Raw genomic sequence first — 25,779 nt, 5'->3', positions numbered from 1 at the left:
TGAGTTAATGAACCTCAATGAAAGCTGTTGATGAATAGAGTGATGGAGGTCAGAGAAAGAGAAATAATAGGGAAGATTATTCTGATCAGCATATAATTTTAAAAAAGCTTTTTGTTGTTGCTGTTGTTGTTTTTTGTTGGTAATGGAGCCTGAACTCTGGGCCTGGGCACTGTCCCTTAGCTCTTCAGCTCAAGGTACATGCTCTACCACTTGAGCCACAGCACCACATAGTGTTTTCTGGTGGTTAATTGGAGATAAGAATTTCACAGACTTTCCTGTCCCAACTGACTTTGAACTTCAATGTTCAGATCTCAGTCTCCTGAATATCTAAGAGGATTGTAGGTATGAGCCACTGTCGCCTGGCTTCTGAAAAGCTTTGATGTAATTAATATACTTAAATAAATGAATGACAGAAGAGTAAAGTAGGCCCTTTTGCAGAGTGTATCAGCAGGAAGCAGAAGATGAGGATGAATATAGTCTAAGTAGTTTATTTGCATATATGCAGATAAAACAATAAAATCTGGGGTGAGAATGTGGCTCAGTGGTAGAGTGTTTGCCTAGCAGGCATGACATCCTCAGTATGACATAAAAGTGGTGCTGTAGTTCAAGTGGTAGAGTGCTAGCTTGAGTAAAAGAAGCTCAGGGACATGCCCAGGCCCTGAGTTCAGGCCCCAGGACTGGCAAAAAACAAACAAACAAACAATAAAGGCTGTTGAAATTGTTTTAAGAAATGGGGAGGAGTAAGGGAGAAGTATAGAGGGGTGACTTTGATTAGAATACTTTGGATGCATGTGTGACAATCTCAAAATGAAACCACCTTGCATAGCTACATATGGGAATAAAAAAAATTCCCAAAAGTTAAAAACAGAAAATAACTCATCATAGGTGCCTACAAGCAGGAGGCCCTGGGTTGTGTCCCTAAGCATGGGAATATGAATTATTACTGGTGACTTTAACCAAAAAAATAAGAGAAATACTATTACTGGCATCATTTTGCCAAAAAGTATTTAGAGAAAAAACCCAAGTCTCTGCACTAAATTGATCAAATCCTGCAGTTTCCAGAGTAGAAAAGAGCTCAATTTGAGAAGAAAAAATAAGTCATAGTTTCTAGAAGAAAACATCTTTCCAAGATGAAAGAAAAGAGGTTAAGGAGATGAAAGTGAGAAAAGAGGTCAGGTGTAGTAATCAGAGAGAAGGGAGTGAGTAAAAGCTAAGGAGTCAGGGAATAAGAAGTGGTAAATAGCCTGGCGCGGGTGGCTCACACCCTGTAATCCTAGCTACTCAGGAGGCTGAGATCTGAGGATCAAGGTTCAAAGCCAGCCCTGGCAGGGAAGTCTGTGAGACTCTTATCTCCAATAAAACCACTAGAAAACTGGAAGTGGTGCTGTGGCTCAGGCGGTAGAGCGCTCCCCTTGAGCTGAAGAGCCCAGAACAGCGCCTAAGCCCAGAATTCAAGCCCTACAACCAACCAAAAAAAGAAGGAAAGAAAGAAAAAGAAAGAAATGGTAAGTGAGGGCTGGGAATGTGGCTTAGTGGTAGAGTGCTTGTTTAGCATGCATTAAGTACTGGGCTCAATTCCTCAGTACCACATAAACAGAAAAGGCCAGAAGTGGCACTGTGGCTCAAGTGTAGAGGGCTATCCTTGAGCACAGAGAAGCTCAGGGACAGAGCCCAGGCCCTGAGTTCAAGCCTCAGGACAGGCAAAAATAAAAATAAAAAGTGGTAAGTGTTGAAGGAGTGACTGTGGCAAGTGGCCTCTACTGTCGAGCAAACTGGTGGCAGGAGGATGGTAAGACCTAGAGGAGCAGACAGAAGGGCAAATTTGAAAATGTCATGTGTGTGACCATGTGACTTCTGTGGCAAGCAGTTCCAGGAGACTAAGTGTGAGCACATTTTCAAGGATAGCAAGAGGAGTCAAGAGGAAAGAGGATGGGGAGGGATAGTGGGAAGGATAGTAGGAAAACAACAAGGGAGAGGGTAACAATGCTCGACAAGAAATGTACTCATTACCTTACTCTGTGACTGTAACCCCTCTCTACAGTATCTTTACAATAAAATAAATTTTTAAAAAATAGGAAAGAGGAGACTGAGGTACAAGCCGCATTCTCTATAAGAAGGTAATGACACCTATCTTACAGATTAATTTGCTAAACAGGCCTGCTGCCAGGAAAACAGAGTTTTGTGTTTTTTGTGTGTGTGTGTGTTTGCATGTGCACCAGTCCTGGGGCTTGAACTCAGGGCCTGGACACTGACCCTAAGCTTTTGTGCTTAAGGGCAGTGCTCTACCACTTGAGCCACAGCTCTACTCCAGGCTTGTTGGTGTAGAGTTGACGAGTCTCACGGACTTTCATACTCAGGTTGGCTTAAAACTTAGATCCTCAAATCTCAGCCTCCTCAGTAGCTAGGATTACAGGCTTGAGTCACCAGTGCCCAGCTTCTGGCTTGATTGCTTAAATAACAATCTTAGGAGGTGGGTATTATTATTCTTCCTAGTTTAAAAGTCTTATGCCTCTCTCAAGAGGTTATGAAACTTGGCCCTGCTGATAAGACTGCATTTAAGCTGAGGTCACACAAGAAAGCTTTATTGTTCTTTTATTAGTGGCCATGATATGTGGTAGGTACTAAAATATGGGTATTTCAGCCTTAGTGCTTTCTTAATCTCCAAAATGCAGCATTTCTTAACACTTCCACATAAATGATGTGGTACTGATACAAAAAAAGAGGCATAGTTTGCACTTTCTTATTTTTCTTCTTAAAGATTACTTTTGACTGACAAATCATAATTACATAATTTATGGGGCACAACATGATCCTTTGATAGGTGTATACAATGTGGCATGATTAAATCAAACTAGTTAACATTTCTGTCACCTTTATTTTTTTGGGTGGTTCTTTTCTGGTGAGATAATTGAAATTTACTGTGAAATATAAAATGAATTATGATTGACTATATGCATATTGACTATATGCATCTGGTTGTGCAGAAAGTCTCAAAATCTATTCCCTTTTTAAAAGGGACCTTGGCTGGGGCTGGGGGACAGCGCCCAGGCCCAGAGTTCAGGCCCCATGACCGGACCCCCCCCCCCCCCCGAAAAAAAAAAGGGACCTTGGCTTAAATGCTTTAGTTGTCTAAAGCGGGGGAGGGGGGGTGGGGGGGTGGGGGGGTTGAGGGTAAAGGGGATTCACTGGGAAATTTCTTTTTTTTCTTTTTCTTTTTGCCGGTTGTGGGACCTGGGGGCTGTCCTCAGCTCTTCAGTTCAAGGCTAGCGCTCTACCACTTGAACCACAGCGCCACTTCCGGCTTTTTCTGTTATGTGGTGCTGAGGAATCGAACCCAGGGCCTCATGCATGCAAGGCAAGTGCTCTACCTCTCTATACATATATACCATGTGCCCTATCAAACTTGCCTCCTCTATTCCTCTCCCTTAATCCTGGTCTTTCAATCATTTTATCGTTGTATTTTCATATATGTATACAAACTGCTTCTATCATTACCCTTATTCACGTCCTCCATTCAACCCCCCCCCCCCCCCAGCGGCTATTCAACCTTAACAGACCGTTTCACTTTCTTGTGTTTTTCAGTGCTTAGTAATTGCACGAAGGGGTTTTATCGTGGTATTTTGTATGTGCATATGTATGTATGTATACATATATAGTTGGTCATGGGGCCTGAACTCTGGGCCTGGGCGCTGTCCCTCAGCTCTTCAGCTCAAGGTTAGCGCTCTACCACTTGAGCCACAGCACCACTTCCGGTTTTCTGGGCTGGCTTTGAACCGTGATCCTCAGATCTCAGTCTCCCGAGTACCTAGGATTACAGGTGTGAGCCAATGGCGCCCGGATCCATTTTATATTTAATGTAACTCCTTCTATTGCTTTCCCCCTATATCCCCATTCCTATACTGCTCAACAGTTTTCAGTGAGCCCTTTTGCCATCTTCATATATACTTGCAATGTATCCTTCACCGTGCATCATTCCTTCCCTCTCCCTCCACCTTCTGGTCCCCTCAGTCCCAGGTAAATGGTTACAATCAAGTTCTGCCTAGGTAAAAGCGTGTGTGTGTGTACGGTATAGGTCCTGTAAACGACAGGCATCTGGCATCTCCATCCACTTTCTTGCAACTGACTCATCCCCGTTTTTCTTTATGGCTGAGTGATAGTCCAGGGTGTGTACCATATCTAAACGCCACTCCAGCAGGAGAGCACCCAGAACGCCGTTCCGGTAACTTACAACTAATTAGTTCACGGGCGCATGCGTAGAGGAAAGCTTCCGGTCTCAAGTCCCACCCCGTGCCCCGCCCCTGTCTCTATCTCCCGCCCTTCTCTGGGCTACGCTCTTCCTCTAAGGTTTCCCCACTCCTCACACTCCGTAGCCCCGGCCGGGTACGGTCTTCCGACCCACCCGCGGGCTAGCTCCTCCTACAAGCTCCTGCTCCGGGCCGTAACTCCTCCCATCCCGTAGGCCCCGCCCACAGCAGCTCCTCCAACCCCCTCCCACCCCCGTTCCATTTAATTGTTAGATTGTCAGCGCTGCACTCCCGCAGCCGGCCGGCAGAGGGCAGAGTTCGAGCCTATTTTTCTTCCTTCCTCCAGCCCCCCGCCAGGGCTGTCCCGGGAGGAGGCGTGTCGGGCGTGGGGGGGGCGGGGACAAGGGGCGGGGCTCGAGGACGCGGTTGGGTGGAGTGCGGCGCTAGCGTCGGCCCGAGCTCGGCGGGGAGCCGCGACTACCGCATCACCGCTGACGTGGGGGCGACGTGGGGTCGGCGCGGGCTGAGCGGCAGCGCCGCTGCGGAGCGGCCGTCGGGCTCGTCGTCCCCACCTCCTCGCGTCCGTAAGCAGTGACGAGGTCCGCTACGTAAATCCCTTCGCGGCGGGTAAGTGGCGCGCCGGCCCCACTGCGGAGACCCGGAGCGGGCGGCGCGGCGCGGCGTGGGGGGTGGCGGGCCGGGGCCGGGCCTGGCCGGGCCGGAGGCGCCGGGTCCCGGAGCTGCGGCGGGTCGGGACTCGCCCGCCCGATCCGACCCCGGCCCCGGCCCCGGCCCCGGCCCGCCGGCGGCTCCGCGCTCCGCCCGCCCGCCGCCGGCCGCCCGCCCGCGCGAAGCGGGCCGTCGCCCCTTGGAGCCCCGGCTCCTCCTCGAACCCGGTACGACTCGGAGACGCCGCCCCCGGGAGGAGGACAGCCTTCCCGCCCCGACGCGGGGTTCAGCCTGTGGCAGGAACGCGAAGCCCGGAGCCGGACGCGGGTTTGGGTACCGCGGCCCCCGCGGGGGTTGTTTGGCCCCTTTGCGGGCCCCGGGGTTCAGGTGGACGCCGGCGCAGCCCCTCTGGGAGCGCGGGTCGCGGGCACCGAGCGATCGAAACGCCCCCCGAGAGTCACTGCCTCCCCAGGGCCGCCCGGCCGCGCTCCCAGACCGGCGGCTCGGGCGGGGAACCGCATCCCGCCCAGCTCTCCACCCGGGACCCGGGCTCCGACCTCGGCGTTTGAACCGCCAGCACGGCGGCAGCCTCGTGGAGTAGCGGCCGACCTGTCATCACATTTCCAGAAATGTGATCCCCCCCCTCCCCCCATGCTGGGCCGCCGGGTCTGACCGGCCCCCGGAGAGGCCCTCCGGGGGCGAAGCTCTCCTGCCCGCGTTACCCGCCTGGCGGGTGGGAGGCCGCCCGCCTCCTCCTGGAAGACAGCCCCCGGTCTGCCGCAGTGTTGTAGTAGATGGCAGCAGCGATTTATAGCCTCACATTTTTCTTTATTCTCTCAGGTACCTTTCCCCCCTCCCTCCCCTCTTAGTTTTGGTCCTCTGTAGATTACAAACTCGTTTCCAATTGTAGTCGTCTTTACATCTTTGAACTTACACATTTTTGTCCCAAAGGAACACAACCTTCCAAACTGTGTTTTGCCGATAAATGCAGAGCATGGAAGCTAGTGCTTAAAGAATGTCTTGTCAATCCAAACACAGCATTGGAAAAGATATTTAAGTGGGCTTGATCCTTAATGCATTGTCGTTTTAAGTCCTGATAATAACACTTAAGAATTGTAGTGAATTTGTTAATCACAGGTATCAATGTGACACACTTTCCCGGTTCACTTGGGATCATTTTGGGAAGTGTGAAGTTATCATTACAGTGGCTTCATGTACATATGTTTGTAAGGATATGAATAAATTTTATTTTTATGTATAAACAGAGGGTCTTTTATTTTTGCATTGTTCCCAAAAGTTAATGAGGTCTGCCTCTATTGATGAATTTAACTCCAGACTGTACCAAAGTCTAGAATATAAAATTTTGCTTAGAGGGGCTGGGAAGGTGGCTCAGTGATAGAGCGCTTGCCTTGCATGCCTGAGGCCCTGGGTTCGATTCCTCAGCACCACATAAGCAAAAAAAAGAAAAAGCCGGAAGTGGCGCTGTGGCTCAAGTGGTAGAGTGCTAGCCTTGAGCTGAAGAGCTGAGGGACAGCACCCAGGCCCAGAGTTCAGGCCCCACTACCGGACCCCAAAAAAAAAAAATTTCCTTAGAATTATGGCCATTTCATGAAAAATTTCTTAATAACATAAGGAATCATAAGTCTACTAATATAAATGTGTATTTCTAAATCTGTTTCCTTGACCTTGATGTTCTCAAGTTAGTATTGAGTCAGAAAATAGACCTAGGTTTATTGTTGAAATATATAGTTTGTTGAAAAGCTCTCAAGTAAACTGTTCCACTTAGACTTCTTATATTAAAACTCAACAATGGAAACAACAATCAGCTTAAATAACACTTTCATTTACTTATTATTTCTATTTTGTGCCACTCCAGGGGCTTGAACTCAGGGCCTTAGCACTGCCCTAGAGCTTTCTTGCTCAACAGTAGTGCTCTACCACTTGAGTCACAGCTCCAATGGCATTTTGGTGGTTAATTCGATGTTAAGAGTCTCATGGACCTTCCTGCCCAGTCTGGCTGGCGTTGAGCAGTGATCCTCAGATCTCAGCCTCCTTAGTAACTAGGATTACAGGAATGAGCCACCAATGCTTGTGAAGAGACTGTATTTTTTTATTTTAATTTTTTTTGCCAGTTCTGAGGCTTGAACTCAGGGCCTGGGCACTGTCACAGCTTCTTTTGCTCAAGGGAGCACTCGATCACTTGAGCCAGTGCACCACTTTTGGCTTTTTCTAATTACTGCAGGGCTTCATGCATCCCAGGCAAGCATTCTACCAATTAAGCCATGTTCCCAGGCCCAAGAGACTGTATTTTTTTTTTTTAATTTATTTTTTGTGGGTCCTGGGGCTTGAACTCTGGGTCTCAGTGTAATCGCTCAGCTCTTTAGCTTAGGGCTAGTGACCTGCCAGTTGAGACCTGCCAGTTGAGCTACAGCACCTCTTCCGGTTTTCTGGTGGTTAATTGGAGATAAGAATCACATGGACTTTACTGCTGGGACTGGCTTGGAATCTGGATCCTCAGACCTCAACCTCCTGAGTAGCTAAGATTACAGGCATGAGCCACCCGCTCCCAGCCAAGAGACTATTTTTAAGAGCAACTTAAAAACCATTGGTATTTTGGTATATAACACTGCTATACTGAAATAAACTTGAAATGTGTGTGTATGTATATGTGTGTCTGTGTTACTGCACACAGTAACCTTGAGTTTCTGCATATTGAATGTGATTTCAATATTAGCTATTCAGGAACTCCAAACAGATTTTAGGGAAAATGCTCATTCATTACACAGTAGATCAAAATGAACACCTTAAGTGATTACGCTAATAATTTGCTTTTAAAGACTACATAAGATAGTAAAAATTTTTTTTTCCCATGGAAACTACACAATAAAGAGTTTTACTCAGAACGAATGCTTAGTTTGGGAGGTGTGGCTTGAGTAGTAAAGCTCCTATCTACCAAGTGGGAGGCCCAGAGTACAAATTTAGGTGCTACCAAAAAGAAAAATGGGGGTAAATGTTTTCCTTGTTGTTTTTGTTTTACTCTCTTCCTGATTCTCTACGAGAGGAAAAAGAAAAATCTCAGATATTTGTTGGAATTTATCTTTTATTTATTTTTGCCAGTCTCGAGGCTAGAATTCTAGGCCTGGGTGCTATTCCTGAGCTCCTTTTGCTCAAGGCTAGCACTCTTACCTCTTGAGTCACTGCACCATTTCCAGCTTTTTCTGTGATTTAATTGGAGATCAGAATCTCACAGACTTTATACCCCGGCTGGCTGCAAACCGTGATCTCCATATCTCAGCCTCCTAAGTAGCTAGGGTTACAGGCATGAGCCACTTGCACCTGCCTGGGAATTTATTACTTGTGAAATGTCTGTCCTACTACAATAATTTGATCATAGCAAGTTTAGAAAGTAAAAGAAGGCTGGGAATGTGGCTTAGTGGTAGAGTACTTAGCAACCATGAAGCCCTGGGTTTGATTTCTCAGTAAACATAAACAGAAAAGCCAGAGATTAGAGCTATTGCTCAAGTGGTATAGTGCTAGCCTTGAACAAAAGAAGCTCAGGGACAGTGCTTAGGCCCTGAGTTCAAGCCCTAGGACTGGCAAAGAAAAAAAAAGTAAAAGGATAGCTATTTGCACAAGAACTGGCCTTCCTAGGGGAAAATACTGGCAAGATCTATGAATGCTTCAGTTACAAGGTTATGAGAAAGGATGCTTTTGTTTCTCTCTTTGAGGATTTGAACCTAAAGCCTTTTAAATTTACAAGGCAAGTGTTCCATCCCTTGAGCCACACCCTCAGCCCTGAAAATATTGGCTTTAAAAAACTTGCTAAATAAAAATAAGCAGGAATCCTAGCAACTAAGGAGGCTGAGATCTGAGGATGGTGGTTTGAATCCAGCCTAGGCAGAAAAGTCTATGAAACTTGCTTCCAGTTAACCACCAAAAAGCTGGAACTGGAGCTGTGGCTCAAGTGGTAAAGCACTAGCCATGAGCAAAAATGCTCATTGACAGTACCCAGGCCCTGAGTTCAAGACACCAAAACAGACAGACAACTTGAATACTATGTTCTTCAAAAGGAAAGCTTGCCTCTTAAAACAATGGAAAACCTTACTAGCGGCTGGTTTGTCCTTTGAGTCCTCCCAATGTGAATTATCTTCATTGCATTTCCCAAGCAATGGGTACAACCTGGTCAATTAAGTGTCAAAATAATGTGATTTTTTTTTTCCCCAGTCCTGGGGCTGAAACTCAGGGCCTGGGCAGTCCCTCAGCTTCTTTTGCTCAAGAGTAGTACTATCACTTTAGCCACAGCACCACTTCTGGCTTTTTCTGTTTATGTGGTACTGAGGAATAGAATCCTGGGCTTTATGCATTCAAGGCAAGCACTCTACCACTAAGCCAAATTCCCAGCCCAAAATAAATTTTTTCACAGTTAATAAATAAATAAAGCCAGGAGTCAGTGGCTCACACCTAATCCTAGCTATCCAGGAAGCTGAGATCTGAGGATGGCAGTTCGAAGCCAGCCAGGGCAGGAAAGTTTGTGAGACTTCAATAAACCGCCAAAGAGCCAGAAGTAAAATTGTTGCTCAAGTGATAGAGTGCTAGCCTTGAGCAAAAAGTTCAGAGAGAGGACCAGGACTTGACTGCAAGCCCCAATATGGGCACGAAAAAAGTGTGTGTGGGGGGGGGAAGGGGCTGGGAAGGTGGCTCAGTGGTAGAGTGCTTGCCTTGCATGCATAAAGCCCTGGGTTTGATTCCTCAGTACCACATAAACGGCTAGAGGTAAAAGCTGGAGGTGGCACTGTGGCTCAAGTGGTAAGAGTGCTTCCCTTGAGCTGAAGAGCTGAGGGACAGCACTGAGGACCAGAGTTCAAGTCCCTGGACTGAAAAAAAAAAAAGATTTTTTCTTTGCTTAGAAATATTTTAGTTTTTGCTTAAAAATATTTTATTTTGTCAATCCTGGGGCTTGAACTCAGGACCTGAGCACTGTCCCTGAGCTTTTTGTTCAAAGCTAGCACTCTATCACTTGAGCCACAGCACCATTTCCAACCTTTTCTATTTATGTGGTGGTGGGCAATCGAACTGAGGGTCTCATGCATGCAAGGCAAGCACTCTACCACTGAGCCACCTTCCCATCCCCTAAAAATGTTTTACACTAGAATTTTGTCCTAGCATTGCTTACAATGAAAGTTTCCAGTTCTGGTGTTGAGTAACTTTCCTATGCATAAAGAACAATATTGCTATATATGGGTGCACAGAAAATTGTTGGGAGAGTTAAATATTGGTTTTTCTGCACTTAATAAAGCACTACGTTTTTTTCTTTTTTCTGGTCTGAGACAGATTTGAACTCGATATGCTGCTTTTTCTCATTGACTGACACTACCACCCCGGCCATCCCTCCAACCCCCGAACACTAGTTTTATTCAGATGAGCAAGGCCTACTGTCTCAGAGTTACTAATCAGTAAATTCTTAATCTAATTACTAATCAGTAATTCTTACTCACATGAAGATACTATTCAGAAATGTCAGTAGAGTATGGTAAAGAAACATGCTATTGAAAAGAAAAACTTAACAGTGTTAGTCAAATGAGTCTTCTCTAGAATTTTAGGTTGAATGTTTCTTTTTGAAGTGGTAGTGGTAATCGGGTATGTGAAGGGTCATGATTTTTTTTGTTGTTGTTGTGTCAGTTGTGGGGCTTGAACTCTGGGCCAGGGCACTGTCCCTATACTTTTCAGCTCAAGGCAAGCGCTCTACCACTTGAGCCACAGCGCCACTTCTAGTTTTCTGGTGGTTAATTAGAAATAAGAGTCTCATGGACTTTCCTGTCTGGGCTGGCTTTGAACCAAGATCCTCAGATCTCAGCCTCCTGAGTAGCTAGGATTACAGGCATGAGCCACTGGGGCCTGACTGGTTATGATTATTTGAATTTCATTTTTCATTTCCTGCTAAGCACTTGATTCTGTTCACTAACTGAAATACTCAAGGCAACAAGTAGGAAATAAATTAGGAAAGAGAAGTTTTTTTTTTTTTTTATTGGTTGTGGGGCTTGAACTCTAGGCCTGGACGCTGTCCTTGAGCTATTCAGCTCAAGGCTAGCACTCTACCACTAGAGCCACAGTGCCACTTCTGGCCTTTTTTGTTTATGTGGTTCTTTTTTTTTGGGGGGGGGAGTCCGGTCATGGGGCCTGAACTCTGGGCCTGGGCGCTGTCCCTCAGCTCTTCAGCTCAAGGCTAGCGCTCTACCACTTGAGCCACAGCACCACTTCCGGCTTTTTTCTTTTTGCTTATGTGGTGCTAAGGCATCAAACCCAGGGCCTCATGCATGCAAGGCAAGCGCTCTACCACTGAACCCAGGGCCTCATGCATGCAAGGCAAGCGCTCTACGACTGAGCCACCTTCCCAGCCCCTGTTTATGTGGTCCTGAGGAATCAAACCCAGGAGCTCATGGATGCAAGGCAAGCACTGTACTGCTGAGCCATCTTCCTGGCCCCAAAGAGAAGCTTTAATACTTAGTCCTCTGGTGGTTTTAAAAGGTTTATTTGTTCAGTACCTCAAACCAATAACTTTGAATCTATATTAGAGAGCCTCCTGATTTTATGTTTAATGCTTAAAAGATTATAGATTTATACATATTTGGGATATTTGTAAGTATGCCTCATTAGATAATCCTATTTTTACATGAGTATGTAAGGTATTAAAAGTTATTGCACCTTTCCTTCCCTGAGCACAACTCTCTAAAAGTGCCTTGGTTGCCTGGTGCCGGTGGCTCATACCTATAGTTCTAGGAGATCTGAGGATGGCAGTTCAAAGCCAGCCTGGGCAGAAAAGTCCATGAGACTCCTATCTCCAATCAACTACTTAGAAAAAGCAGGAAATGACACTGTGGCTCAAGTGGTAGAGCACTAGCCTTGAGCACAAAGAAGCTCAGGGACAGTGCCCAGACCCTGAATTCAAGCCCCAGGATTGGCAAAAAAAAAAAAAAAGTGCCATGGTTACAAGGCACCAGTGGCTCATGTCTGTAATCCTGACTACTCAGGAGGCTGAGATCTGAGAATTGTGGTTCAAAGCCAGCCTGGGCAAGAAAGTCGGTGTTTCTGAAAAGCTGGAAGTGGAGCTAGCACTCACATGGTAGAGTGCAAGCCTTGAACACACACACACACACACACACACACACACACACACACACACACACACACACACACACACACACACACACACACACACACACACACACACACACACCATGGTTTCATTTCTACTGTCTGGCTTTCTTTTCTCTTTACTTACTTTCTTCCTCTAAAATGTATATATTTCAAATATATGGGGCTGAGAAGGTGGCTCAGTGGTAGAGCGCTTGCCTTGCATGCATGAGGCCCTGGGTTCGATTCCTCAGCACCACATAAGCAAAAAGAAAAAAAGCTGGAAGTGGTGCTATGGCTCAAGTGGTAGAGTGCTAGCCTTGAGCTGAAGAGCTGAGGGACCGTGCCCAGGCCCACAGTCCAAGCCCCATGACCGACCAAAAAAAAAAAAACCAAAACAAAAAAAGCAATCAAATATATGGCTGTTTGGAAGTACTTTTCCAGCAAATCCCACTTTCTCCCAACTTTGTAGTTTATTTTTCAGTCAGGGATAGGTAGTTCAGGCTGGCCTCAAATTTAAGGTTAACTTCATGTATGTGCCACTATACCTAGCCTTCTAAGTTGACTGAATTACTTTTTTTTTTTTTTTGCCAGTCCTGGGGCTTGAACTCAAAGCCTGGGCACTGACCCTGAGCTTCTTTTGTTCAAGGCTAACGCTCTACCACTTGAGCCACAGCACCACTTCTGGCATTTTCTGTGTATGTGATACTGAGGAATGGAAGAGTGCTAGGCAAGCACTCTACCACTAAGCCACATTCTCAGTCCCCAGTTGACTTACTTTCAAAGGACCAGTTTTATCTTTCAATCCTTCACCATTGCTGCTTGAATTATACTTAGCCTTGTATACCTACTTTCCCAAAGAAATAAAAGCCTTCTTTCTTCTAGAACAAATAAGCAGATTTGCCTTTCTCTTATTATTTCTTTTCTGGTCTTTGGAGAAGTGAATGATATATTATCTACTTATTATGCTAATTTCCATGTTTTAGATTTTCTCTTTACTTTTTTTTTCAAGAGTCTTCTTGCAAATACCATCTTAGTATATAATTTGCAAAGTCTGATTTTTGGATTTTCAAAAGTGAACAGAGTCTTAAATTGTACTTGCAAATGTTGTACAAATGAGGCTTCACCTTTGTAAGAAAAATTGTTCCCGTATTTTGTAGCTATCTCCCTTATGCTTAAAAAGTTAATCCTAGCTACTCAGGAGGCTGAGATCTGAGGACTGCAATTCAAAGCCAGCCTGGGCAAAAAAGTTTGTGAGACTCCTAGCTCCAATAAACTACCAAAAAAGCTGGAGGTGGAGCTGTAGCTCCAATGGAAGTTCAGGGAGGCTGAGAAGGTGGCTCAGTGGTAGAGCGCTTGCCTTGCATGCATGAGGCCCTGGGTTCAATTCCTCAGCACCACATAAGCAAAAAGAAAAAAAGCTGGAAGTGGTGCTATGGCTCAAGTAGTAGAGTGCTAGCCTTGAGCTGAAGAGCAGAGGGACCGCGCCCAGGCCCACAGTCCAAGCCCCATGACCTACCAAAAAAAAAAAAAAAAGGTTCGGGGACAGTGCCTAGGCCCTGTGCCCAGTTCCTGAGTTCAACCCCATGACTGGTACCAAAAACAAAACATAAAAACTTCAAACCTCAGACTATCATGAAGCATGATGATAAATTTAAGGGGCCTGCTTTGGGCTAAATGGAAAAAATTTACATATTTGTATTTTATGTTTATTATTTTATGCTTAATATATTCCTAAACCCATCATGAGAACATATTAGGGCATTTGAGTTCTTTATTATTATTTTTATTAATTTTATTTTTTGGATCTGGTCATGGGGCCTGAACTCTGGGCCTGGGCATTGTCCCTCAGCTCTTCAGCTCAAGGCTAGTGCTCTACCGCTTAAGCTACAGTGCCACTTCCAGCATTTTTCTTTTTGCTTATATGGTGCTGAGGAATCGAACCCAGGGCCTCATGCATGCAAGGCAAGCGCTCTACCACTGAGCCATCTTCCCAGTCCCCATTTGAGCTCTTTGAGCTCTTTGGGGGTGGAATGCTAGATCTCCCTTTTGTCTGTCCAATAGAGGTAAAATTCTGTAAAATTAAAACTCATTTGGGAATTGGACATTGGTGGCTTGTGCCTATAATGCTAGCTCCTTAGTAGGCTGAGATCTGAGGATTGTGGTTAAAAGCCAGCCCAGGCTGGAAAGTACATTAGACTCTAATTTACAATTAAATACCAAAAAGCTAGAAATGGAGCTGTATCTCATAGTGTAGAATGCTAGCCTTGAACGCAAAAAAACTCAGACAATCCTGCCCAGGCCCTGAATTCAAGCCCCAGAACCCCCACTTCACTCCCCACAAAAGTCATTTGGAATAAAATCAGTAATATAGAAAGTGGTTGCAGGGCTGGGAATGTGGTTTAGTGGTAGAGTATTTGCCTAACATGCATGAAGCCCTGAGTTTGATTCCTCAGTACCACATAAACAGAAAAAGCTGGAAGTAGCACTGTGGCTCAAGTGGTAGAGTGCTACCCTTGAGTGCAAAGAGGCTCAGGGACAGCGCCCAGGCCCTGAGTTTGTTTGTTTGTAGAACACTAGCCTTGAGCACACACACACAAAAAAAGCTCAGGGACAGTGCCTAGGCCCTGTGCCCTGGGACTGGCAAAAAAAAAAAAAAAAAGCAGTTGCATTTTTTCCCAAAGTATACATAGTTTATATTAAAACAAACCAGATACGTTGGTTTACAAATAAACAAAGTGGTTTTGAACCTGGAAAACATCAGTGATAGGAATACATATATTGTCTCACATGGTATAACAAATGATACTAAGCCTCTACTTAAGTATCTCAAATAAGAATGCAAGACAAGGTTGCAAGGGCAACCATTGGAAGATTTTTTTTTTTTTTTTTGGTGCTGGTACCTAGGCTTGAACTCAGGTCCTAGGTATTGTCTTTGAGCTTTTTCTGCTCAAGAGTGACTATCACATAGACTATAATTTTACTTACAGCTTTTTTCTGGTTAACTGGAGGTAAATCTCACAGATTTTCCAGCTCATGTTGGCTTAGAATGGTGATCCTCACATCTCAGCTTCCTGAGTAGCCAAGATTACAGGCTTGAGAAGATTTTAAGTGAAGAAATGGGGCTTGAACTCAGGTCCTACGTGTTGTCCCTGAGCTAGTGCTCTACCACTTGAACCACAGGACCAATTCCAGCTTTTTCTAAATAGTTTATTGGAGATAAGAGTCTCATGGACTTTTCTGCCCCAGGCTGGCTTCAAACCACGATCCTCAGATCTCAGCCTCTAGGATTACAGGCCTGAGCCACTACTAGCACCCTACAGGGTTTGCATTTCAAATAATGTCGTTATCAAATAGAATGGATAGAGGTTGTGGGGAGTTTTGAAGCAGATGAAGTAAAAAGGCAGATCCTGTTACAGCTTTAATCATGGTAAAAGGTTAGGGTCAGGACTAAAACAAGACCTGGGAGGATAGAGAGAATGGAACAGAATGGAGAGATAGGAGGTAGGATTATTGGAGTGATTAATTCTATGTGGTTTTCAGCTTGTATTGTAAGCCTTTTGCATTCATTAATGTGCTTTCTCCTCACACACGATTTGGGCAGGAAAGTATGGAGAAATATTTTTAATTTTTAAATTTTTAAATTTTTAATTTTTTTGATCGGTCCTGGGGCTTGAATTCTGGGCCTGGGTGCTGTCCCTCAGCTCTTCAGCTCAAGGCGAGCACTCTGCCACTTGAGCTACAGCGCCACTTCCGGTTTTCTGGTGGTTTATTGGAGATAGGAGTCTCAAGTCTTTCCTGCCCGGGCCGGCTTTGAACTGCAATCCTCAGATCTCAGCCTCCTGAGTAGCTAGGATTACAGGTGTGAGCCACCAGCGCCCAGCAGTATGGAGAAATATTAAATTGTCCAAGGTTACAGCTAATCAGTGGGACTCCACACCCAGTTTCCAAGGCTTATGTTCTTTACACCTCTTCCTTGGTGAACTGTCAATCACAATATGATCACATGTGACTCCCTGCTGAGATAGCTGAAACAGGATGGAGTCCGTCTCTTGAGCAAGAGGAGAGGCAGTATGTGGGATACAGTTTACATTTGGGGGTTTTAGGGTTTGAAGGTCTGGTGGGTGGTTAAGAGACATCTGACAGATTCTTCAGGGGCTGGAGCTCAGAAGAGAGCCTTAGGCTTCAGGTGAAACTTGAAAATCATCCCAGAAGCATGAAGAGGCCCAGAGAGAATGTGTGGAGATTGTGCCTGAAATCCTGGAAATATTAAAAATATTAAAAACTATTAAACTATGGGCAAGAGAAGGCCAAATAAAGGACTGGATAACTTGGAAGACAAAAGCAAGAGTGATACCATAAAGAATTGGACACTGGTGTTATACATCAGTGGCAGTTGCCATTGGGCTAGGAATAATGGACTATTTCTGGATTTCCCTGAAAAATATTGCTGATTTTTATTTTTATTTTTTTGGTCAGTTGTGGGGCTTGAATTCAGCGCCTGGGTGCTGTCCCTGAGCTTTTTAACTCAAGGCTAGTGCTCTACTACTTTGAGGCACAGTACTACTTCCTGTTTTCCGGGGGTTAACTGAAAATAAGTCTCACAGACTTTACTGCACAGTCTAGCTTTGAACAACGATCCTCAGATCTCAGCCTCCTGAGTAGCTAGGTTTACAGGCATGAGCCATCAGTACTTGGCATCCTGTGCTGCTTTTACTCAAGGCTAGTACCCTGCCATTTGAACCATAGCTCCACTTTGTGTGGAGAGAGGGTGGTTAATTGCAGATAAGAGTCTCACAGACTTTCCTGTCCTGGTTGACATTGAACTGAGATCTTCAGAGTAACCTAGCTTCCTGAATAGCTAAGATTACAGGCATGAGCCACTAGCTCCTTTGCACATTTCCCTCTTTAGATCTCAATCTCCTGGAACAAAGCTTGTTGCACTGGGTTCCATTGCTTAGCTTAAGAACTCACCATAAGTTGGATGGATGCTGGTCACTGACCAATAAATGGTCCCTGCTTTCTTGTTTATACAACTGGGGTTTTTTTTTTTTTTTTTTTTTTTTTTTTTTGTCGGTTGTGGGGCTTGAACTCTAAGGCTGGATATCCCTGAGCTCTTCAGCTCAAGGCAAGTGCTGTACCACTTGAACCACAGTGTCACTTTCTAGGGTTTCGGGGGTTTTTTGTTTTGTTTTTGTTTTTCATTTCTGGGGTTTGCTTATGAGGCAAGCACTCTACTACTTGAGCCATATCCCTATGCCAACACATTGAGGTTTTTTGTTTTTTTTTTTGGGTCCAGTTGTGGGGCCTGAACTCTGGGCCTGCGCGCTGTCCCTCAGCTCTTCAGTTCAAGGCTAGCGCTCTACCACTTGAGCCACAGCGCCACTTCCGGCTTTTTTTCTTTTTTTGCTTATGTGGTGCTGAGGAATCGAACCCAGGGCCTCATGCATGCAAGGCAAGCGCTCTACCACTGAGCCACCTTCCCAGCCCCAACACATTGAGTTTTGTAAATTTTTTTTTTCCCTAGGAAGAATAAACAGTGATAATCTAGTCCTGGGCCTACTTACCAGGAGGCTGAGATCTGAGGATCAAGGTTCAAAGCCAGCCCACACAGACAAATTTGAGAGCTCTTATCTCCACTTAACCTGCAAAAACTGAAAAGTGGAGGTGTGGCTTAAATCTTTCTTCTCTCTCTTTTTTTTGTTTATGTGGTGCTGAGGAATCAAACCAAGAGCCTCGTGCAAGCACTCTACCACTCAGCCACATTCCCAGCCCCAAGTCTTCTCTTAAGGCTGGTATAGTACCAGCCTTGAGAGAAAAAGCAAGAGTTCAAGGTCCTGAGTTCAAGCCTGTCCCTGAATTGAAGCCCAATCCTGACCCTACCACCACCCCCCCCCCCACCAAAAAAAAAAATCAAAGCTGGGAATGTGGCTTAGTCCTTGCCTAGTATACACAAAGCCCTGGGTTCAATTCCTCAGTACCACATGAACAAAAAAAGCTAGAAGTGGCACTGTGGCTCCAGTGGTAGAGTGTTAGCCTCAAGCAAAAGAAGCTCAGGGACAGTGCCCCAGCCCTGAGTTCAAACCTGAGGACTGGCCAAAAGAAAAAATAAAAGTCAAAAGAAGAGTACAAGGCCTTGAGTTCAAGCTCCAGTCCTGACCAAAAAACAAAACAAAACAACAACAACAAAAAAAACAAAAAAACCCTAAATAAAACTGGATAATAGATTGATGATAAAATTGAAAAAGCCCAATAATGCCGAGTTGTTTTCAGCTTTCTATTCTGTGATGACTTTATTTTTTAGCTTTATAGAATTTGGAATACTTTTACTGGTGAGAGACTTTAACTTTTAAAGTAAAATATTATGATCTTTAATTCATCATTATGATTTTCCTTCAGGATAAATAAAGAAGAAAAGGAGGAAGGAGCAAAGCTTTGATTGCACATGTCTTGATAATGAGTAAATGTAGCAGGAAAAAGTATATTAAGGCAAATATCAGGTAGGTGGATATGTTTTTCTGTTCTTTTAAAGTTCTACTTAGAGAACTAAAGGAAAGAATTGATGGTACATATGTGCACACATATACATATGTGTATGTATAAATACATGTTACTATATGTTCTCAAACTATTCATTTAATCATCTACCATGTATGTACTCCCAATGGATTTTTTTTTTTTTTGTGGGTCATGGGGCTTGAACTCTGGGCCTGGGCGCTGTCCCTGAGCTCTTTAGTTCAAGGCTAGTGCTCTATCTTGAGCCACAGTGCCACTTCTGGTTTTCTGGTGGTTTATTGGAGATAAGAGTCTCATGGATGTTCCTACTTGGGCTGGCTTTAAACTGTGATTCTCACATCTCAGCCTCCTGAGTAGCTAAGATTACAGGCGTGAACCACCAGCACCCGACTCCAGTGGATGGTTTTTACATTCGGCTTTTGCTGAGGGCCAGTAGCCTCAGTTAGAAGCAGATCATCCAGGCAGATGTCCACAGCTCAGTGGAATAGTATGATGATAGAGTCCCCAGGGTTTTTTTTTTTCTCTTCGTTTCCCCTTATGCTATGCTTGCAGCTAACCTTGTAAATGGAAGAGAGTCTCTATCATGTTTTACAGAAACCTAAACAGACTTTTCCACATTTTCTTTTTTTTTTTGGCAGGGGGGTCCGGTCATGGGCCTGGGCGTTATCCCTCAACTCTTCAGCTCAAGGCTAGCGCTCTATCACTTGAGCCACAGCGCCACTTCGGCTTTTTTTTTTTTTTGCTTATGTGGTACTGAGGAATCGAACCCAGGGCCTCAGGCATGCAAGGCAAGTGCTCTACCACTGAGCCACCTTCCCAGCCCACATTTTCTTTATTTTCAGAAGCATTCTATTTTGTCAATTGGATACAGTGCTAAAGAGAAAATAAATTTTCCATGACTTTTTTTGGAAAGCTGTTTAAAAATAGAAGATAGAAACAACTTCAGTGATTTTTTTTTTTCCTTCTCAATTGGATTTTTTTTCTTTTCTTTTCTTTTGGGTCAGGTCATGGGACCTGAACTCTGGGCCTGGGCGCTGTCCCTCAGCTCTTCAGCTCAAGGCTAGCGCTCTACCACTTGAGCCACAGCGCCACTTGCGGCTTTTTTCTTTTTGCTTATGTGGTGCTAAGGAATCGAACCCAGGGCCTCAGGCATGCAAGGCAAGTGCTCTACCACTGAACCCAGGGCCTCATTCATGCAAGGCAAGTGCTCTACCACTGAGCCACCTTCCCAGCCCCTCAATTGGATTTTTTTTTTTTTTGGGTCCGGTTGTAGGACCTGAACTCTGGGCCTGGGCGCTGTCCCTCAGCTCTTCAGCTCAAGGCTAGCGCTCTACCACTTGAGCTACAGCACCACTTCCAGCTTTTTTCTTATGTGGCTGAGGAATCGAACCCAGGGCCTCATGCATGCAAGGCAAGCGCTCTACCACTGAGCCAACTTCCCAGCCCCATCCTCAATTGGATTTTATTCTTTAGAAGAGGTGAAAAAAAATTGCAAGGGTAATATAATTTTCAGCATTATAATTTGTCATTGCATGTTGGAAACAACTGAGATTCTAGAAGCCTATTAGTTATATGAAGACTTCAGTTATAATTAAGGAACTACCTTTTTTTTGTTGTTTTTGTTTTTGTTGTTTTTTTTTTGCCAGTCCTGGGACTTGAACTCAGGGCCTAGGTACTATTCCTGAGCTTCTTTTACTTAAGGCTATATCACTCTACCACTTGAGCCTTTTTCTGTTTCTGTAGTATGGAGGAATGGAACCCAGGGCTTCATGCATGCTAGACAAGCATTCTACCACTAAGCCACATTTACATTCCCAGCCTGGAACTACCTGTCGTAATTAGGCTTTTTTTTTGTCATTGGTGGGGCTTGAACTCTGGGTTTGGGCACTGTTCCCAGGTTTCTTTTGCACAAGGCTAGCACACTACCACTTGAGCCACAGACCATTTCTGGCCTTTTCTGTATATATGGTACTAAGGGCTTCATGCATGCTAGACAACACTCTACGACTAAGCCACATTCCCAGCCCTCTAAGTTATCTTTTTTTTTGGGGGGGGGGAATCGACCATGGGGCTTGAACTCTAGGCCTGGGCGCTGTCCCTGGCTCTTCAGCTCAAGGCTAGCACTCTACTACTTGAGCCACAGTGCCACTTCCAGCTTTTTCTGCTTATGTGGTGCAGAGGGATCAAACCCAGGGCCTCATGCATGTGAGGCAAGCACTTTACCACTGAGCCACCTTCCCAGCCCCCCTCTAAGTTATCTTTTAAAAACAATTTCCTGAGAGGCCAGATGCAGTAACACATGCTTGTAATCCAGGTTGCTAAATTGTATATGACTGTAATCCACACTCCTGAGGAGACAAAGAATGGGAGGATATGGTTCCAAGCCAACCTAGGTTAAAAAAAAAAAAAGTTGTTGACATCCAACTCAATCCACTAAGACAGATATGGGATTATGCTTTTGTAAACCCCAGCTACTTGGGAGTTGTCAGTAAGATTATGGTTTGAGGCCAGCCCCAGGCAAATATCCAAGACCTTGCTTAAAAAATAACTAATGCAGGGCTGGGAAGGGGGCTCAGTGGTAGAGCACTTGCCTTGCATGCATGAGGCCCTGGGTTCGATTCCTCAGCACCACATAAGCAAAAAGAAAAAAGCCGAAGTGGCGCTGTGGCTCAAGTGGTAGAGCGCTAGCCTTGAGCTGAAGAGCTGAGGGACAGCGCCCAGGCCCAGAGTTCAGGCCCCACGACCAGACCCCCCCCCCAAAAAATAACTAATGCAAAAACAGCTGAGGGCATGGCTCAAGTGGTAGAGTGCCTGCCTCGCAAGTGTAAGGCCTCAAGTTCAAACTCCAGTTCTGAAAACAAAACAAAAACGAGAATCTTTCCTGGGTACCATAAATTAGCAGTTTTTAGATCTAGGTTTTCCTTTTTTTCTTCCTCCTTTTTACATATTCGTTTCTGATATACATTTATGCCTAAATAACTTTGTTTAATGGCCTCAGTTTCTATAAATGCAAAAATTTATGCATATATTCTTAGTGTTTATTTCTTTAAATTGTGTTATAGGTTGTCTACCTGTTATTTGTTCTATAATGTACAGGTTGTAGAGCCCTATTGTGCTCTACTGTTTGGAGGAGTTATGATAGTATAGTACAATGTTCTACTACAGTACCAGAAAACAACTGAGCAGTAAGTGCAGTGGAAGAAATGCAATTCAGCTAGGTGTGGGTGGCTCAGGCCTATAATCTTAGCTAATCTGGAGGCTGAGATATGAGGATCACCATTCCAAACCAGGAAAGTCTGTGAGATTCTTTTTGTTTTTTTTTGGGGGGGGGGTAGGTCCAGTCATGGAGCCTGAACTCTGGGCCTGGGCGCTGTCCCTCAGCTCTTCAGCTCAAGGCTAGCGCTCTACCACTTGAGCCACAGCGCCACTTCCGGCCTTTTTTCTTTTTGCTTATGTGGTGCTGAGGAATTGAACCCAGGGCCTCAGGCATGCAAGGCAAGTGCTCTACCACTGAGCCACCTTCCCAGCCCATCTGTGAGATTCTTATCTCCAATTAACTACCAAACAAAAAAAAAGAAGCCAGAGGGCTGGGAAGGTGGCTCAGTGGTAGAGCGCTTGCTTTGCATGCCTGAGGCCCTGGGTTCTATTCATCAGCACCACATAAGCAAAAAGAAAAAGGCCGGAAGTGGCGCTGTGGCTCAAGAGTGGTAGAGCGCTAGCCTTGAGCTGAGGAGCTGAGGGACAATGCTCAGGCCTAGAGTTCAGGCCCCATGACTGGACCAAAAAAAAAAAAATGAAGCCAGAGTGAGTAGAGCTGTGACTTAAATAGTAAAGAGCTAGCTTTGAGCAAAAGAAGCTCAGGGATAGCCCCCATAGCCCCCAGGCCCTACCCTAGAACTGGAAAACATTTTCCAGATTTTAACAAATTCAAGTCAATTGATTACTTAAAAAAAAAGAAAAAGGATCCCTGCTGGGCACAGGTGGCTCATGCCTATAATCCTAGCTACTCTGGAGGCTGCAAGGTTCAAAGCCAGCCCAGACAGGACAGTCTGTGAGACTTTTTTTTTTTGTCAGTCATGGGCATTCTGGGCCTGGGCGTTGTCCCTTAGCTCTTCAGCTCGAGGTTAGCGCTCTACCACTTGAGCCACAACACCACTTCTGGCTTTTTCTGCTTATGTGGTGCTGAGGAATCAAACCCAGGGATGCAAGGCAAGCACTCTACCACTGAGCCACCTTCCCAGCCCTCTGTGACACTCTTATCTCCAATAAACCACCAGAAAACTGGAAATGGTGCTGTGGCTCAAGTGGTAGAGCGCTCTCCTTAAACTGAAGAGCCTCAGGGTTAGTGCCAGGTCTAGAGTTCAAGCCCCACGACCGAACCAAAAGAAAAAAATGGATCCCATCAGAAAACTTGATTCAGTAAATTTGGGGTTAAGTGTGACAATCTGTTTCCCCCCTGTGCTGGAATTGAACCTAAGGCCTTGCAAGTGCTTGGCATAGGCAGACAAGTGTTCTACCAGAGGGGATTCTTTTTTTTTTTTTTTTTCTTTCTTTCTTTCTTTTTTTTTTTCAGTACTTAGATTGAGCCAAGACTCTTACTCTTGCAAGTGCTCTGTCACTTGAACCACACCTCAGCTGGATTTTTTGGGGGGAAGAGGGCTATCATGCCGAGGCTTGAACTCTGGGCCTAGACTTTGTCCTTTAACTGTTTTCACTCAAGATTGGTGCTCTACCACTAGAGCTACAACACCACTTCTGGAGTTTTGCTAGTTAATTGGAGATAATAGTCTAATGGACTTTCTTGCGTAGGCTGGCTTCGAACTTTGATCCTCAGGTCTTAGCTTCCTGAGTAACTGGTATTACAGTCATGAGGCACTGATGCCTGGCCTCAGCCAGATTTTTTTGCCAGTCCTGGGGCTTGAATTCAGGGCCTGGGCACTGCCCCTGTGCTTCTTTTGCTCAAGACTAGCACTCTACCACTTGAGCCACAGCGCTACTTCTGGCTTTTTCTGCTTATGTGGGTACCGAAGAATCAAACACAGGGCTTCATGCATTCTAGGCAAGCATTCTACCAAAAAATCATATTCCCAGCCCTCAGCTAGATTTTTAAAAGCAAATAATTAGTTCTGAGGAAGACTGTGCAAAGACTAAACATTGAGAAACAGAGATTAGGTCTAGTTAATGAATTCCTTCAGGGCATGGTCATGACTCACTCACTTTTGTATTTTCAGAGCATATTACTTGTGATACTAAATGAATATTAGGTTAGTGGGAAAGACTGTTTTCCCTGTAATTTTTGAGTTGAGACTGGAGTTTTGGCAGAAGCTTAAAAGCTTTAAACAAAGATGTACACTAATAGTGCACTTTCCATTCTCTTTCCAAATATTCCTGCTACAGCATGCTTTAGGCAGAAGGCTGCTTGGTGGTCAGGTTCTTGTGAGAACACTGATATTAGATCTTTATCTTCCACCTCCTTTTTTTTTTTTTTTTGCCAGAACTCAGGGCCTAGTTCTGTCCCTGAGCTTTTTGCTCAAGGCTAGTGCTCTACCATTTGAGACACAGTTCCACTTCCAGCTTTTTGGTGGTACATTGGTATCATAGACTTTCTTGCCTGTGCTGAGTATGCACCTTGATCCTCAGATCTCAGCCCCCTGAGTAGCTAGGATTACAAGTGTGAACTTCCATCTTCTTTTTTTTGTTTTTTGGGTTTCTTTTTTGGGTCCGGTCGTGGGGCCTGAACTCTGGGCCTAGACGTTGTCCCTCAGCTCTTCAGCTCAAGGCTAGCTTTCTACCACTTAAGCCACAGTGCCACTTCCGGCTTTTTTCTTTCTGCTTATGTGGTGCTGAGGAACCGAACCCAGGGCCTCATGCATGCAAGGCAAGCGCTCTACCACTGAGCCACCTTCCCAGCCCCTGACCTTCCACCTTCTTTTTTTTTATTAGTAAGTTTTTTTTTTATTGTGAAAATATTGTACAGAGGGCTTACATTTACATGAGCAAGGTAATGAGTACATTTCCTTTTTTTTTTTTTTTGGTCAGTCATGGGGCTTGAACTCTGGGCTTGGGTGCTGTCCCTGTGCTCTTCAGCTCAAGGTGAGCTCTTTACTGCTTGAGCCACAGCGCCACTTCTGGTTTTCTAGTGGTTTATTGGAGATAAGAGTCTCACGGACTTTCCTGCCCAGGCTGGCTTTGAACCTCAATCCTCAGATCTTAGCCTCCTGAGTAGCTAGGATTACAGACGGGTACCACTGGGGGGCTGGCATGAGTACATTTCTTATCAAGCACTGTTGCCTCCTCCTTTGTTTCCCCTTACCATCCCTGCCCTCCTGTACCCGCCCCCCTTCCACCTTCTTAAGGCATAACTTCACTGTTGTTTTTGTTGGGAGTGGTGATTGTTGTACTGGAGTTTGAACTCAGATTCTTGTACTTGCTAAGTGGGAGCTCTGTCAACTTGTTATATCCAAGCTATATCCTCCAGCCCTTTATGTTTACTTTATTTATTTGTTTGTGTTGATTATTTTTTAGATAGGCTATTGTTTATGCCTGAGTGGACCTTGGCTGCGGTCTTCTTACTTGTATTTGTTCATGTTTCTGGGGATGGGAGTCATGCCCAGACACTGTTTGAGATGGAATCTTTTGAACTTTAATGCCTGAGCCAGCCTCACCTCAATCCTCCTATCTCCACCACCCAAGTAACTCAGGTTACAAGCTTGAGCCACAACTCTGGCTGTACATTAGTAATTCTTGATAGAGTGTCACATTCTTTGCCAGGGCTGGTCTGGACTACAATTTTCCTATTTATGCCATCATTACAGGTGGGATCACAGGTATACATTGCCACATCTAGCTTTTATTTATTTTTTTGTGCCCATCCTGGGGCTCTGTGTGTGTGTGTGTGTGTGCATGCGTGTGTGTGCGTGTGTGTGCGTGCGCGCGCTTGCCCATTCAGGGCCTAGGCACTGTCCCTGAGATTTTTGCTCAAGGCTAGTGCCCCACTTGAGCCCTACTTCTGGCCTTTTGGTGGTTAACTGGAGATAGTTTCATGGACTTTCAAGCCCAGGTTGACTTCAAATAGTGTTCCTCAGATCTCAGCCTTCTGAGTAGCTAGGGTTATAGGCTTGAGCCACCAGCATTTAGCTTCCAGCTTTGGTTTTTTGGTCAGTGATGGGGTACTGTTGCTGAGCCTTTTGCTCACAGCTAGCGCTGTACCACTTTGAGC

General features: G+C 45.1%; 1 protein-coding gene across 1 annotated transcript in view; it reads left to right on the top strand.

Annotated features, from left to right (window-relative positions):
• Positions 1–4,704: 4,704 nt before the first annotated feature.
• Positions 4,705–25,779, top strand: part of Crem (cAMP responsive element modulator) — a 93,079-nt gene continuing 72,004 nt past the window's right edge. The window contains exons 1-2 of the mRNA XM_042686022.1: positions 4,705–4,871; positions 18,444–18,544. Coding sequence (XP_042541956.1) covers positions 18,501–18,544 — 44 coding nt within the window. The 5' untranslated portion in view covers positions 4,705–4,871; positions 18,444–18,500. The remainder of the gene's footprint in view (positions 4,872–18,443; positions 18,545–25,779) is intronic.

Source organism: Dipodomys spectabilis, unplaced genomic scaffold (genome assembly GCF_019054845.1).
Source record: "Dipodomys spectabilis isolate Male_0828 unplaced genomic scaffold, ASM1905484v1 ptg000096l, whole genome shotgun sequence".
Classification (NCBI taxonomy): domain Eukaryota; kingdom Metazoa; phylum Chordata; class Mammalia; order Rodentia; family Heteromyidae; genus Dipodomys; species Dipodomys spectabilis.
Note: the sequence above shows the minus strand (reverse complement) of the source record. Positions and strands in the feature narration are given on the sequence as shown.